Raw genomic sequence first — 17,379 nt, 5'->3', positions numbered from 1 at the left:
ACACAAAATGTGAAATAACATGCCGTGATGTTCATTTTTCATGTTTTTGAAAGGTTTGAGGTACATTTTACTACCATGTTTTGTCATGAAATGATGCAAAATGCAAAATAAACTCTCAAACATGGAATTGAGAGTTTATTTAATGGCACAACACTTTCTGACTTCTATTTATTGACGCAACACTTTCTGACATCTGAATTATCCCACGAGTTATGCAAAGTCATGGAAAATTTATTGTTTCTGCTGTATAAATATGAGAATCTAAAATGGACTTCTTTACACAGGAATAAACTTAATACACTGATAACTGAGCCACGGTAGCTCAGTTGTTAGGGCATCTGACTACCATGTGAGAGACCCGGGTTTGATCTCCAGAGGTGAAGAAATGGGACTTTTCAACCTGTTGAAGCGGCTCCGGCACCCACCCAGCGTCGTATAAAGTGGGTACCTGGACGAAACTCTGGGGGGTAAAGGCAGCCAGAGGCGTGGTGCTTATCACATCACCCCCAGCTCAACCAAGATCAAGAAAGTGTGGGGCCCTAATCCCACACCCACTATACACCTCCATCACAGGGGAGATCTTAACTTCTTTTTAAACTTCCATCCATCCGTCGATTTCCTGTAGGCATGCAGAAGAAAACTTGACAACGTCGCTTCCTCATGGTAATTTTCTTGAATGTTCAACAGTGATGTGCGTCACCATGAAACATAGAAAAAAAAACTGCAAACTTCCGTAAACTCCAGTCAGAATGTTCTTGTAGCAGGTGTGCCGGTTAATAATTCTTAATTGATCTGAAAGAAAACAAGTGTATCTGGGAAGAAAGGTAACAAATGCTTTATTTAAAGTATGCACCAACACTAGCTATACATTTTGCCCATCTGTCCGTCAAATTGTGGATGCCCTACCAGAAAAATCGTTCACATTTTGAGGTGATCCAGTCATCAAGCCGTTGTTCGACATCTTTGTAATTGTTGAAGTGTTGCTGGGAAAGAGAGTGAGACATCGATGAAAACAAGTGGTAGTCCGAAGGGCCGTGGTGGCTCAGTCGGTAATGCGTCTGACTACCATGCTAAATGTCCCGGGTTCAATCCCCAGCTGGTTCAAATCCGGGAACTTTTCTAATGTTGGAAGCGGCCCCGGTCCCCACCCAGCGTCGAATAACATGGGTACGTGGGGAAACCTGGGGGGGTAAAGGCGGTCAGGGGCATGGTGCTGATCACATCACCCCCACTCACGACCGGATGAAGAAAGTGTAGGGCGTTACCCCCACACCCCCTATATGCCTTCATGGCATGGTGCTAAGCACAGGAGAACACTTTACTTTACTTTTTTTAGTTCGAAGGGGCTAAGTCTGTTGCGTATGGCGGGTGGGGCAAGAATTCCCAGCCAAGTGCAGAAATGGTGTGTGTGATGAGGCATTGTCGTGCTGCAAAATCACTTTTCTGTGTCTTGTCGCCCAATCTTGATCTTTCCCATGGCATGAAGACGATCAGATATGGTTTGGCGACCAACATTTAACTTCTCTGCCAGTTGTTGTTGCGTTTGCGTATCATCTTCGTCCAACAGTGCTTGCAATTCGGCGTCTTGGAATTTTTTCGGCTGGCCCGGCCAATCTTTGTCTTTCAAGTCAAAATCACCACTTTTGAATCATCGAAACCAACACACACACACCCGCTTCTTGAGTTAGGACATTGTCACTGTACGTTTCCACAAGGATACGTTGACTTTCACTCGCGTTTTTCTTTTGATTGAACAAGAAAGCAGGACATGTGCCGCACATGCTCCTTATTTGGTTTGAAGGTTGACACGTTTACCACACAAACCAAATATCACGATCACTCGCACTTGGTTGCACATCCACGGCGTTTTGACAAGTACTGTCCTGGCAACACACTGACATAACAGTTGAGACTGTGCACCAACCCTTGCTTCAAGTGCCATCCAGCTACGAAATTAAGAATTATTAACCGGCACACCTGGTATGTATCCTTTGTCAGTTCCACAGTAACGTATTCTACTTCATATTTTGATGTTCGATCACAAATGGTCATCCTTCGTATTTCTTCATCAAATCCTCACGTCCAACGCACACGCATCTGACCACGTTCCATGTGCCCGTTCATCAAAAGAAGTCAAATGTACTACGTAACAAAAATGGATGTATGTGCATTTCAAGTCACAAAGAAACACCTTCATGCTGACAATCAAAATCTTGACTTTTCATCGTAGTTGGCCAAACTAGAGAATCTTCGACGTCTAACTATCTTCTAAACCTCACACACACACGTAACATGCAACCAAGTCCAGCATGTTTGACGACGAGGATTAGCCCAGCACGAAGTAGGTCAAATCGCTGTGGTTGGCAGGGGAAGATCTTGTTCCGGGAAGGCGTAACGAACAACTGTCTTCCGTGTTGTGTAGATAATGACGACGACTGGTTTTTACTTACCAGACAAAGCGAATCGAATTCAGGTACAAAACTGCCATCTAGCGTAATCAAGATGAACCATTTACAAACAAATGGGAATTGTTGCAGCGTAGCACGAACAGGGGCGGAGCAACTGAAATTGTGACGGGAAATCGCGGAAAAGTAATTTACAGTTTGCTTCAGGATTTCCGTCACAAACTTTAGGTCCAGTCTAAATTGCCTGCTCTGTGCATACGGTAGAATCCAAACAAAAACTCTTAAGACATTAAAATAGGAGGCAGGCTCATTCTGTCAGTCATAAAGGCCCAGCTGACTCACAAGTTGAGAGCTTTGTCAGTACACTCAAGATATCCTGCTTCAAGTGGTAAGATTATCTACTTCACACAGTGTCCTTTTTTGTTTGGATGTGTTTGTTGAAGCAAGTATGTTAAAAATATAGCACAAATAAATTGAAAGCGGCCCCGGCGCCCACCCAGCATCGAATAACATGGGTACCTTGGGGAAACCCTGGGGGGTAAAGGCGGTCAGGGGCGTGATGCTGATCACATCACCCCACTCACGACCGGATCAAGAAAGTGTGGGGCGTTACCCCCACACCCCCTATACGCCTTCATGGCGTGGTGCTATGCACAGGGGAGCACTTTACCTTTTTTTTTTTTATCTCCAAACTTACGCGAGCATCACCAGAGAAACATGCACTTGGGTGAAGAAGGGAACGCACGCTGATGTACATATCCTCAGCTGGATTCTTTGCTGATTCTGTTATTTTATGTTCACACAGTGTGCAAGTTGCGTACGTCGAGTATTCAAGCAACCTTTACCCTTTATTATAGTGTGTTTTATTAACCTCGGTGATGATGCAAGGACATAAGAAAATTTCAAGGTCTAATTACGTCAATTGTTTACGACTAAGATGAGACAAAAGTAACTTCAAAGGTATAAAGAAGAAATAATTTTTTGGAAAATTATACCAAATTGTTGTCTTTAACCACAAAAATTATGTTTGTTTCCTCCATCTTTCAGACTTGTCTGTTGACGTAAATCAGTTGGGACCCCAACAGGCTCATGAAATCAACACTTGTGGTGGTATCTATGGCTTGTGTGGGAATGACTTCTTCAGTTTCCTCACTCGAGATCTGGAGGAGCAGGAAGCTCTTCGGCTTGCGAGAGAACAGGAGGAGGAGAAAGCTATGTACTCAGTAAGTATTCAAATTTCATTATATATTGTCGTAATTGGATGTATTTAACAATATCTTAGTAAATAAAATGTTGATCCATGTAGAAATTTCAGCGAAAAATGTAGGCTCGACCAGGACTCAAACCCAGGGCTGTGGCATACCATGCCATTGCTCTAACAAACTGAGCTACCGAGGCAACCCTAGCTTCGACCAATTTTTTTGCTATCGCTTTACCTGTGTGGAATTGTCTCTTGTGAACTACTGCAACAGGATATGTTGCCTTTGAAACACTGTGTATGTTGACATTGCCTGGTGTAAAGATGTAAATTACATTAAGCTTTGGCAGCAACAAAATGGTACATCTTAATCCAATTGACACTCCTGGCATTCAGGACACTGTGCATGGGTTGGTAATTATCATTGATTTATCTCAGTTGTGATAATTTTGAATGATTCATAAGCATAAGTAGTAATTTCACATACACAAATTATTTTGAAACCCCAGTTTTTTTACTTCCAAAGATGTTGATCGTAAAATGTTTGTTAAAAGTATAATATAAAAATATATACACTATGAAGTACTTGTTTCGCAAAGTGGCGGGGTTCTGATAGGAGATCAAGTGTGTATCTACCGTAACACGGAACATCATCATCGGTATTTGTCACGAGAAGTGGTGTAATTTTAGCGGAGATAGAGTGCTCACCTTCCACCACAGGCGAGTTGTAACATCGGCATTTATCGAGCTAGAAATAATGGAAAATAACTTCCTCAAAAATCGGTTCCAACATATTAAACTACCATGAAAATACATAGATGATGTGACCTACAATTTAAAATAATAGTTTTAAAAGCACAATGGAAGTATAAGTTTTGGTATAATTGGCAGAAAAATGTTCTAAAATAAAAACACGAATTTTGAGGAACTTATCAATAAAAAAGTAAAAAAATAATAATGCCAATTTATCAATAAAAAAATAAAAACAAAATAATTCCATTTTTTGGTGCCATAATATATCAGTATCTGTCACGTGAGATTGATTTAAAATTTTTGGGTGCATCTCCATTTTGCACCCTTCAGTATGTACGGGGAAAATCCCCTTACCTTAAAATTTAAAAGGGGGTATGAAAAATAACTTCCAAGGTATCAAACTCTCACGAACATGCGTAGGTCATGTGACCTATAATTGAAAACAGTAGTTTAAAAATACGATGGTATAATTTTAGGTATATTTTCCAGAAAATGTACTAAAATGAAAATGTGAATTTTGGGAAAAATAGCATGAAATAGTAAAAAAATAAATAAAAGTCAAAGTCCCTACCGATTAGGCATAAAGTAGTAATTTATTACATTAGTTAGAGTGACTCTTAACCTAATTTTCGTAATAATCACCACCGTTGTTCTGACAGTTGTTGTAGCATGGCACTAAATTTTGTATGCCATGGCATGTGTGTCTCAGCCAAGACTGGAACTAGTTGTACTACAGTGTAACTGTCAAAACCTTGTCCTGCCAGAAACCTCTTCAGCTGAACAAAAGATGAAAGTCTGTACATGCAAAGCCGGGACTGTGGTTCAAGATCTCTCATGATGTGATGCAAAAGAGCCCACATGTTCTCAGCTGCATGGGGTCGTGCACATTGGTTTGGCCTTCTATGAATTGTCTGCACCGTCGTCTGACCATACTATCGTTCACGACGTCCAGCATGTACATCTCGCACAATTGCTGGTGGCTATATGCCGGAATCTGAGCATCTGATTACCACCCATACCTTGCAGTCGGTGGGAGACTGTATGAGAGTTGTCATCTTTAACCTAAAACGGTTGCGCTACGACTCCACACCAGATTACAGCCACTTTTTCCTACCTACATATCCGTGTCGGCTCCAACAACGAGCGTCGCATGCAGACGCCTCATGTATAAACTTTTGGAAACTGTTATCAATAGCGTGTTCCTGTTTTAATATTTGATTAGCTAAATCAGGTGCCTGTACAGTGAAGTAGATTCTCCTTCTATAAATTGCTTGCATTAAATTTTTAATACCTCCCTATATACCCTTTTCACCAGCAATAATGATATAACTGTGTACAGTCAGTTTCACAGTATTTCACTTGGATCTTGGATATACTGTGAATGTTTGTACTGAAGGAGACATCCCATTGATAATGAAGGAAGTATGACACTTTGTTTTGTATGAATCAATTGTTCACTTATGTGCAAGAGTTAAGTTATTTGATTCATAGATAAAAAAATATGCATCAAAAAAATAAGTCTGCACTCATGGTTCTTGCAAGCAGAGGGTTCCAAACCTCAGTAGAAATATCAACATATAATAACAAAACATGCTAAGGAGATTGATAAATTACAAAATCACTTTTTTCATCAATCACACTTCACTCTAATCTCATTTAGTCGTAATTTTAAACATAATCAAATATTTTATTGAAAACTGGCTGCATATCAAAAAATCCCATAATCCCTTCCTAGCTTGTGAATTGTAATAATTTCCAAAATTCACAATTTTCAGTTTGAATGCAAATCGTAGGGAAATGAAGTAAGTTTCTTGGAAGCTAATATGGGTACTTAATACAATACATACCAGGATCTGTATGACTTTCTTATTTCCATTTGCAAGAACATGGATTTTGTTTATAATTGTCAGGGAAAAATGTAAATTTTGTCCTGGAAAACCTGGAAAAGTCAGGGAATTTTATTTCTGCTTGTTTGTAGCCACCCTGCAGGAAAACTACTATTTGCCATACCTATAGACAAACCTCAACCTGCTTTTACACCAAATTTTTTGCCACCTGGGTGGCCTTGATTATTTTGTATCGCCGTGCAGTATTATTAAAGATGGACAACCAGGTGGTCATGTATTGTGTACGCCACCACTGAACCAAAACTGTTGTACTGAACACATATGGTGCATAAACATTGAACCTCTAATGCAATGTATGTTCAATCCGATCTTGGGACTGCAGCCAATTGGAAGTGCCTATGCCATCATGTGACACTGTTGGTTTCCCAGCAGGCAACGGGTGCAGCAGCATGTTGGTTGGAAACTCCATATAAGGTGAATGGGTAATGAGTAGAGGCACATATTTTTGGTAAATAAAAAGGCAAAATTTCGGTACAAAAACTGGGTCAATTTCGGGTTCAAAAGCGGTAAATAAAATAAAATATCGGTGTTATAGCGGTGAAAAAATGGATGAAAAGTGGTATATAAAAAGACATATTGGTTTTAAAATTGTGAAAATAATCCTAAATTTGATTTAAAAACTACACTTATTCCACAGAATTAACATTTCACTTCTAATAGAACATTTATGTAGTTATCAGAGTATTAAGTTTATTTCTGTGTAAAGGAGTCCATTTTTGCTTCTCCAATATTAACAGCAGAATTAATCAATTTTCCTGGAATTGCATAACTCTCAGGATAATTCAGACCTCGGAAGGTGTCGCGTCAGTGAATAAACCCTGAATTTCGTGTTTAAGAGTTCATTTCGCTTTTTGCAGTTCATTTCGCATTATTTCGTGACAAAATATGGTCACAAAATGCACCTCACACCTTTCAAAAACATGAAAAATTAACACTACAATGTGTTTTTTTCAAAATTCGTTTTTTCATCAAAAACGAAATATGCATGCCCTTAGTAATGAGTGAACCCTGCCACTTTTTCTCTGACATGCAAAATGTTCCCACAGAAGATGAAAAATCATGAGAAACATCCATTTACATATGGTTTCATGTATAACACACACCATAATATTCTTTTGGATAGAATTATGGAAAACTTGTACCTTATATATGCATAAATATGACAAATTTTATTTTTTTAACCCTAAAAGACAAGAATGTTGGATTTTCACAGTACTTTAAAGTTTTTAATCACAAAATATTTTTAAAATTTGCGAAAAAGACCATATTTTGCATTTTATGCAAAATATATTATTTTGCAATTTCGAATGGATGAAAATTGTGTGTAGAACACATCACTGCACATACATACGCACTTTTTTGTGGAAATTAATTTTTGCAGCATAATTTATGTTCAATTTTGTGGTAAAAATTTGTATCCTCCATAGACCAAGGACCAACATTCCAATACTATTTATTGCACTTTTCACAAGGAACAAAAAATTCATGTTTATGTCAAAGTTTCGCTCATATCAAAAAATCTATGATATATTATATTCGTTATTAGCACACACTTCAACAATTGTTGTATTGTTTCAGGGAAGAAAATCTCGCAGGGAGAGAAGAGCATTCAGAGAGAAGAGACTGCAGGGTAGAAAAATAAGTCCTCCAAGGTATGATATTTTGTACTTAATGTTTTTGAGAAGTTTCTTAAGCTGTGCTGTACATCTTGGCTAACCAGGTCTGATGACAAATTGTAATCCAAGACAGAAGAATGGTAAGATACATGGCAGATAGTATTTTATATATACCTGTCTATTTATGTATCCCTATTGTAAATATGCTAAAAACTTTCATGTAATGGATTCTTTTTTTAATGGCACAAATATGGTTAAAAGTCATTTCTTACATTGAAATCTCAGCTTTACATTTTTGCAGTGGTGGAAAAGCGTTACAACATTTTTCTGTATATTGGAACAATGAAGATTGGACGTATAGTGTGGGAAAATGTAATAAGACACTCAAACGTAAAATTGTAGTCCCACTGTACATACAAATATATACATTAATTCCCATATTCCTTGTGAAAATATGAATTTTGCACTTACAGTAAAACCTTGTTAATCCAGACTAATAGGGGGGATAAGTTGAAACGAAAGTCCGGATGAACTGAAATAACCTAAAAGAACAGTAGAAATTGCATTAAAACTCCGTTTATAGCAACAAAACACATTTATTATGGTGTATTTAAAGGGCACAGTAAAATATAAAGCAATACTGTACATACAATGCAGTACGTACATATGCGATACTCAGATCGTTGTGGACTGACTTTTATTTGGAAGTTCTCCCATGGACGTTGGATGTACATATTCTTAGCCGTTACGGAGAAGTCCGGCTTATCAGGGTCCGGAGTAACGAGGTTTTACTGTACTTATTTTAGTGACTCACTGTCTCGGTCCACAAGACTTTTTAGACATGGTATGTTCATTAATAACACTGGTAAACACATTTTATTGCCAAAGAAATTATAGTCATTTTAGAGTATCTTTGCCATTGTGATTTCAAATATAATTTAGTGTTTCTACATTGGCTCTAGTTTTTGAGTAATGGCTGTCCTTTAAAAAAAACCTTAAAAAACATGAAATCTCATTGTTAATCACTCTTAATGATGAGAAAAATGTTGTTACAGTAGTGTCTCACTTTTCCGACATAAACGAGCCAGCAGAACGTCGGATAAGCGAAAATGTTGGATAATATGGAGGTGTTAAGAAAAAGCCTATTAAACGTCAAACTAATGTTATAATTTTACACATTACGAACCTAATACAGTAATCATGTTTTACAACAATACAGAAAAAATTAACTGGAAAAATGAACTTACGGAATTCTCTGAAGTCAAACACAGTACATCAAAAGTTCAGTCCTGAAATGATTGAAAGACATTTTTGATGGTAGTCTGCTTTCCTGACGATTGCCGTTTCTTCGCTGCCAAGTCTTGCCATCTTTGCAGCATCATTATGTCAATTCCTGTAGCTTCTTCTTGCTGCTCAATGTATTTAATTGCAGTTTCTAGAGCCTTAACTCCGTCGTTATGTGAAATTCTGCGAGGCTCAACATTTGGTGCATGATCTGGATCATCAATTTCATTTTCTTCGCAATTGACAAGAGCGACAATTTCTTCAGCAGTTATTTCATACTGATCATCATCCTTCATCCAACTTTCGTAGAGTCGGGAGAAACTATAAATAGACAACGCTCACAACTTGCAGTTATTGTTGCCGATTGATAATGATTTTTTTTTCCAGTGGTATGTTGGATAATACGGAATGTCGGATAAGCGAAGACTGGATAAACGAGACTCTACTGTATTTTCTTGTGTGTAGGGTGTCGGAACAATCATGTTCAAGATCCCAGCAATAATCTTCCACACTAGCGAGTTAGGTGCAAGGACTGTTTAGTCTCGCTTAGTAAACATGGCTTATCATTAAGAGACCATAGTGCGGAGGCAAGAAGTGGGTGGGAAATGTCCTCCACACCCCTCCTAATTGCCACCATTGATTGATCTGCTTACTCGTATCTGTCCCATCTGCTTTGGAATATTTCCTCCAACTTCTCATTTATATCTTGATGGGACCTCTCCCCTTGTTTTCCATTAACATCACCAAGATTATCTGGAAAACTGTCAAAGTAGATTTGGAGGAAATTTATCTTCATGCTCATATTAATTACAAAATATTTGAAGTTTGTGAGCAAGTTTTGCACCAGTTCATGACAACTGAATCATGTAGAAGCTTCATTGTCATTCTTAAAATTTGAGAGATTTCAATCATTAATGAGTTTTCGAATTTGAGCCCCATTAAATATCCCCATTTTTAGTTTCTCAATACTCAGTTCATGAAAGAATCTATGGATGTAATGAAACACTCGCCACCTTTATCCAAGACGAAAAACTACTTCTATATGCAAGATATGCTTCCTTTACAAAGTCAGTGATGGTTTTCTTTGTTTCTGCAAAGAATATTCACCACAAATGCAGCACAATCCATCAGGATCATTTATTCGGTTTGCTCTTGAAGAACTCATGTTTCATTCCCCCTCAAAAATTGAAATAAAACTCAAAACTAAAACAAATAATGAAAAACATCAAAAATACGTAAATTTGTTCAAAAATATTTGGCAACTAAAAAAATATATATTTTTTGTAGACCTGTGTAATCTGTGGATTTTACGTAGAAATATGACAGATATAGCCCATAATTGGTGCGTTTGATGAATAGTTGGTTCCGTAGCTATCATTTGCATTGTTATTCAAATAGTGTTCTTCTGACATTGGCTGTTTTTATTTGAATAGCTGCTAATTACACTTGAATTTATATTTAATTCAGTGATATTTGACAGATATCAGATATGGTGCATATTTGCCCTAATCTTACTGGATTAGGTTGCTGCTGACCGAATTCTTTGAATTATTAACTAATAATTAAATATAGATGTTAGATAATTATTATTTTTTTACTTTCCAATTTTTTACATAGACATGAAGATATTGTTTCTATTAGTAATCGAGCCACAGTAGCTCTGTCGTTAGGGCATCTGACTACCATGTGAGCGACCCAGGTTTGAACCCCGGTGGGGGACAACTGGGATTTTTTTCCACCTGTTCAAGCTGCTCCGGCACCCACCCAGTGTCGTATAAAGTGGGTACCTAGAGGAAATTTTATTAGTAATTATTACTTTATTAGTAATCGTTCATACCTGAAAGTGTGGCCTTTTATCAAAGTAATTTCATGTTTGTTTCAGACTTGTGTCGTTATATTTATAAAAGTGCTTTATTATGGTACTATACCTGCCGCAAAATTAGTTTGGTATTGAGAGCTGAAAGAACACTTGTCGTGGTGTTGCCATATTATGCGGTACAGTACGGTACGCAGTGCAGCCGTCTGATGCTGTGTCGAGGAAAACGTGTTATGGAAAGGAACAACAATGATGAAGTGTGTTATTGTTTTCTCTCTTCATTTCCATTTCCCTTACAACATGAATGAGTTAACGAAACGAGCATTGTTTACAGATTACCTTTTCAATCCATTCTGAAAATATTGAATATATACACTTTCAATAATCATTTCTCTCCGAAGTCGCCGTTAAAGTTTGCCCATCTTTCAATTATACCACAACTGAATTGCACAAAGTGCAGTTGGTGGGGCGTCTGACTTTCACGCGGGAGACCCGTGGTGGTTTGTGGAACTTTTTCAAATATCCCGAGTGGCTCCGAGGTCGACTCAGCCCACGTGAGTACATGGGGCAAACCTGGGGTAAATGCGGTTGGTGCACCGCATCACCTCCATAATATGGCCTAGGTCGAGGTCGAGAATGTGTGGAGCCCTGCCTCCACATCCCCATGTGCCTTCATACTTTACTTTTATTTTGCGTCCAGTTTCCCAACAGTGGGATGATCTTTCCTCCTATAATTAGAGTAAATATGGCGACGAATAGCATCTTGCTGAAAGGTATCTAAATTTGTCATGCGTTTACTGATATTCCTCTTCTTTCCTGGGGTTTCCAGTTTTGAAGCTTCGCATTTATTTATTTCTACCATATTATAGTTTTCTTTCCCTATGTAACAATAGTGTTCTTAGACACGCCTACAACAGCAGCAGTCCTGTCCAAAACTTTATTTACAGAAATGATTGGACCCCTCATTGTTTTTCTCTTGCTCAAATTATTTTTGCTCAGAACAAACCATCTCCCTCGTTTGTCCTTTGAGAGGAATTCCTTTTTCTTTTAGTGCAGGGCCTCTTTGGTACATTGTCATCTCGAGTATTGCCTCCTGTGCTTGACATTCTTCACACAAGCACACGACACACTCAAGCAGAACACAGAAAATTATGTACAAAAAATAACACACTATATACAACATAGAATACTCTAAATTCAATAAACACTAAACATACGGACTGGTTAAAATATCACAGCAACGCAACGCAACAAACAAACAACACGTCCTCTCCCAACAACATGAAAACTGATCGCAGGAAGAATCGCCCGATAAGGGGCAACACCGAGATAAACGTTTTCTGTTGCTAGGTAACCAGGGCTTGGGTGAAGCACTGGGAAGATTTTGATTGGCTTGCATGCTATCAACCCACCCTCCCGCAGTGACGTAGACCCGATTTCTCCACGTGCTTCACAAGCGTCAATACCAAACTAATTTTGCGGCAGGTACAGCTCTGTGGTCGAGTGTCTTAAGTGGTTGACTTTCAGTCTCTGCACCAAAGTTTTTGGGTCCGACTACCAGCCTGGGCATTGGTATTCTTGCGAGTGCTTAGTCTAATCATCATTCATCCTCATTGCTGCAATTAGGCAAAAGTTGCTGAAAAGCAACTAAAGATAAAAAAATCCAAATCCAATAAGGTTCTTACTAGCAGTCGCAATTACATTATCCCATCTCATATTTCATGCCTTCAGTTGAACATGGTGTTATCATCTTTTGCAACATATTTTAAATGTTCTGGATTTCTCAAGACTTAACTGAATTAAAATTTGAATTAAAATTTGAATACATATTCAGCAGATTATTCTAGTAAAGAATATGGAATGAAATGTGGTTCTGTTTTGTTACTCATAAACATTGCATCATGAGAAAATATATAACATTTTGGAATACAGTGCTGATTGGACATTGCCTAAGATTTTTTTTGTAAAGATATGCTTGAAATTACCTGTACACTTTTGGCATCTAGACAACTGCTGCATTCAACAGACAGAGGAGTTTCTATTCAAGCAGAAATATTCAAGAAATCCTCTTCTCCTTTGTAAATCCAGCAACTCAGTCCAAGACCAAAATTCGCATTAGAAAAACTTCTCCTTTATTTTCAAATCAGTGAATGCACATCATGACACATTGTTCTTTAGCTGTCATTTCTTTTTCTTCGCAATACAAAATACACCATTTTCTGTTTGAATACAACTTCCATTGTGTAATGCATAACTTACCTAAACTACCCAATTATGAGTATGTGTGCAGTTTATGCATGGTCATAAACTGTAGCATTCATACCTATGGTCACACACCTCCGAAATCGAACCTCTGTCTTCCACAGCACTGACACACTACAGGCTGCCTCATGGTGGAAGTTAATCACAAGACGTTATGGAAATATCTGTTTGGCCAAACAGGGTATCAATTACCGTAAAAGTTGTCGAAATAGACATAACATGAAAAGTCTGGAAATTACTAAAAAATATTAAAACTTAAAAAAATTAAGGAATATTAAAAACCGATTGTCACACATGCCTGGAATATGGTTTTTGGGGAAAAGGTACCTGTTATGACTGCAGCCAATCATTTAATATTTAGATGCTAACATTATACTGCAAATCTTGTTTTAATGTAAATTACGACAGTGTAGAAATTTCTTTGAATGTCTGTAAAACCTGATAGTAAAACCTTGTACAATTTTCTTGATAAATTTACTAATGAATCAATAATCCATTATGAACTGATAATTACAATCAACCCATTTCTTATCTTAGTTGTATTATATACACATAGTTGCATATTTGTATATCATTAATGAAAGTACAAGATTTGTATGTGATATGTGGTCTTACATGAACTTACTTTTCCATTTCAGCTACGCAGCTCGAGAGAGTCCCACATATGATCCTTATCGCAAATCACATTCAAAGTCTCGCTCTCGGTCACGCTCTCCCGTCAATTCAGGTCAAATAACATACATCACTAGTTTTGGAGGCGAAGAGTCGAATGAGGATTCTGACCACGAACAGAAGAAGAAGGCTGCTGCTTCATCGGGGGTCGTGCAGATCGGACCTCAGCCTCCGTCTTCCCGGAGAGAAGAACCTGGTCAACGTGGTGTAGTCCAAGGGCCTTCCTTCCCATCGAATTATTCCATATCTTCCAAGTTGAAAGCACGAAGCCGGTCGGTATACACTTTCTTTGTGTTTCCACTGGGCGTGATTTTGTGCCTTTATGAGCACTTCATTCTGCAAAGCAGACAATGTAGTATTCTAAGTATGAGGACCCCCTCAATCCATTTGAAAATTAGTATTTGTCTTTTTTTTAATCAAAAAATAATAAAACCTGTTTTGGATAAAGATGTTCACACGTGACTTTGACTTACTTTCAACCTGTGAACACTTTTGTACCAAGATCCTTCTGTACAAGACTCCTTTTTTGATGATTTTCTCAGTAATGTGGTGTGTTTTGTGGTTGCCGTCGTGTGGTAAGTACAAATATTAGGCTTCAGAAGCAATAACACCTTCTGTGCATAACTTTTTCCATCTTTTGGTTTCAATTTTATGCCGATATATATTGATATATCTTTATAATTTATGAGTGTTTATTCAAGTATGTGGGGTTCTTAACTTATAAGTGGTGTAGAATGGAAGTAAGAATGTTTTTTCATTGTCTTGTCAGGTTAGTGAAATAGGAAACCTGAATTTTTAAATATAGTTGTAATTTAGTCATCAGGGTGAAATTGATACCAATATCAGAACGGCGAATACATTTCATAGAGTTCATATTTAAACATTGATATGTATATTCACACGCACACACAATGTATCCTCAACTATATGTTTTTCAGGGGATTATAGTTCATCAACTTGTAGTGGTAACGTCATCACCTTGTAACAAAAGCATCCTGGGTTTAATAACTGGTAGATACACCTTGCACTGTGGCTCAGATCCCACTTTAAACTGTAGGTTCAGTCCTGATTAGCTTATCTGTGCTTAAAGTGGACTTGTAACCAAAACTTAATCAACATTCATCCTCATCATCATGATTTGCCATAATTGAAGGAACACAACAAAAACTTGAAATTGGGGTTCCACTGTGGTAGGTCCAAGATGATACTGGCAAATACTTTTCCAGAACCTGCAGAAATGGTAACACTATTAGGGAGTCGAAATATCCCAGAGATTTTGCAAAAATAACATTTTGCATCAGTATTATGAAAATTGCCATTCTAATTAAATGACTGCTATTTTAATGTTCTGATTATATCATATTTGAAGTTCTGAATATTTTCAAGTAAAACTCAGACAATGACATGTATCCCATGAAATTCAGTTGCTATAATGAAACAAGATCCTTACACGGAATCTTCAGTAGTGAATGGTAGACATTTGAGTGGAATAATTATTCGATGTTCAAGTATTTCTGGGAATCGGTAACAGTGTGGCAACTCTACTGATTCACAGTGTATCAACTAAGCCTGAATTTATATATGCACAGGGTGCGAACGTACAACAGGGACAAACTTTCACAATGTTTAAGAGGACATCAAGTCATAACAGCTTTATTTAGTAATGTTTTACTTTTTCTGCTCCTACAATCGCTCGAAAATGGCAATTTTTATCCTGTATGTTTGCAACCAAGAAGCAATGATTCACCTTTGCCACTGACAGTTGCCTATTCTATTGGAAAACAATAAAGTTTTTCTTATGCTACAAACATGCTGTGTAATCATTAAAGTAGGGACCACCTTATAGTGTGTGCTGGCCGGCCCCCGTGGCAGAGTGGTTAACCCATCATGCTACGATGCCAGGGGTACCGGGTTCGAATCCTGGCCTGGGCAAGGATATTTGTGTGTGTCCATTCATTCATCATATCATCACTCATCCCCATCTTCGCAAATTAGCCAAAAAGTGGCACAAAAAGCGAAGTAAAATAAAGCAAATGAAAGAAAAACCTTAGTGTGTGAATACCTCTGGACCTAACTCTTTAGAAGATTTTTCTTCAATGCAGAAACATAAAATAGGATATAATGTGCACACATGCATTGTAAGTTTCTGCTGGCACGTTCAATATGTTTTGTGATGGAAGAAAGGATGTATGTACCACATGACTGTGTGCATTCTAAACTCCGTGGTGCAGCAGCCCTTCAAGAACCTGGGCCTGCCAGATGTGGCTTTTCCATTACGTGATGAGTGGTCAGAGCATTGAGCCCCATTGCCGCTGTTTTCTGGCTTTCAAGACCGGAACCCACTACTTCTTTTCGAGTAACTCCCCAATTGTCCCCACGGCACTGGGTCAACACTGAAAATGTTGGGGGCTCCCACCAGGAATCGAACCCCGGCTGCTTACATACATGATAGAAAATGCTCTTTATTTAGGCCCTACTTAGTGGAAACAACACCTCGTGAAGCAAATTTACTGAGAAAATATTTTCAGCTTAATGTCCTCTATATGACTGGAAAGTTGGTCAGTGTGCGGCAGCATCTTGTTTGAACATTTAGGCAGCTTTCAAATCAGTGACAAATGACGTGGGGTTTCACACCTATGTGACGTGTGAAATATAAGCATTCACTGTGCATACAGGACCATCAGACCAAGGTGATATGGTGCACAACGTTGAGAAAACAGCCCAGTTAAAGTACATTTCCAAATGACACATGTCACTTGTCACTATGGTTTTAAAGCTTCCTAAGAATAATCCGAAAGCTGTTACTATGTCCATGTATTTCATTACAGGTATCAGAAAGAGTTATGTATCATTTCAAAGCATCAACAAGGTCCTAATAAGAAATCATAAATATCGTTGCTAAGGAAAACTGGCAGGGTAGTATTCTGATTTTTTCAAAGAGGATGTTTTTTTGCTGCATACTTTTTTCTTTAGGAATTTAATTAAAAAAGTTACAAAATGTTTTGTAATAGTGTGTTGATGGGTTAATCTGTAATGTGAATGTATGAAGTAGAAACCCTGTGCGATCATATTCAGTAATAACAAATAGTTCATCAGAATGGTGCTTTGGAAAGCAGTGCAGAGTTCATACCAAAATATTGGTGGAAACAAATTCTGCATTGTATCGTGCGTGCAATGTGGACTGATGTAAGCCTAGTACACCATTAAACTTGACTAAAATATGTGGTGTAATGATGATTACTATCTCTAAGTTGACGTGTGAGCTGAGTGTCTTGTTTTTTTTTTGTTTTTTTTTTAATGTTTGCGCATTCAATTGTGCTAAACTGAATCTTCTCTGTTTTCAATGTGGCATCACCTCGTGTTGTTATTGCCTAGTTCCTAACAAAACTTGGCCGACTAAATTAAGTGGTCTTGCCAACTAAGTTCCCAGGTTTGAATTCCAGCCTTGGCATGTCTGTTCTTTGTG

General features: G+C 37.9%; 1 protein-coding gene across 3 annotated transcripts in view; it reads left to right on the top strand.

Annotated features, from left to right (window-relative positions):
• The window catches only part of LOC145980996 (uncharacterized), a 91,750-nt gene that overhangs the window by 22,669 nt on the left and 51,702 nt on the right, over window positions 1-17,379 (top strand). For all 3 annotated transcript variants that reach the window (XM_083114091.1, XM_083114090.1, XM_083114089.1), the window contains exons 6-8: window positions 3,453-3,628; window positions 7,842-7,915; window positions 13,880-14,185. In XM_083114091.1, coding sequence (XP_082970217.1) covers window positions 3,453-3,628; window positions 7,842-7,915; window positions 13,880-14,185 — 556 coding nt within the window. The remainder of the gene's footprint in view (window positions 1-3,452; window positions 3,629-7,841; window positions 7,916-13,879; window positions 14,186-17,379) is intronic.

This window comes from Lepisma saccharinum, chromosome 28 (genome assembly GCF_977018435.1).
Source record: "Lepisma saccharinum chromosome 28, izLepSacc3.1, whole genome shotgun sequence".
In the NCBI taxonomy this organism is placed as follows: domain Eukaryota; kingdom Metazoa; phylum Arthropoda; class Insecta; order Zygentoma; family Lepismatidae; genus Lepisma; species Lepisma saccharinum.
Note: the sequence above shows the minus strand (reverse complement) of the source record. Positions and strands in the feature narration are given on the sequence as shown.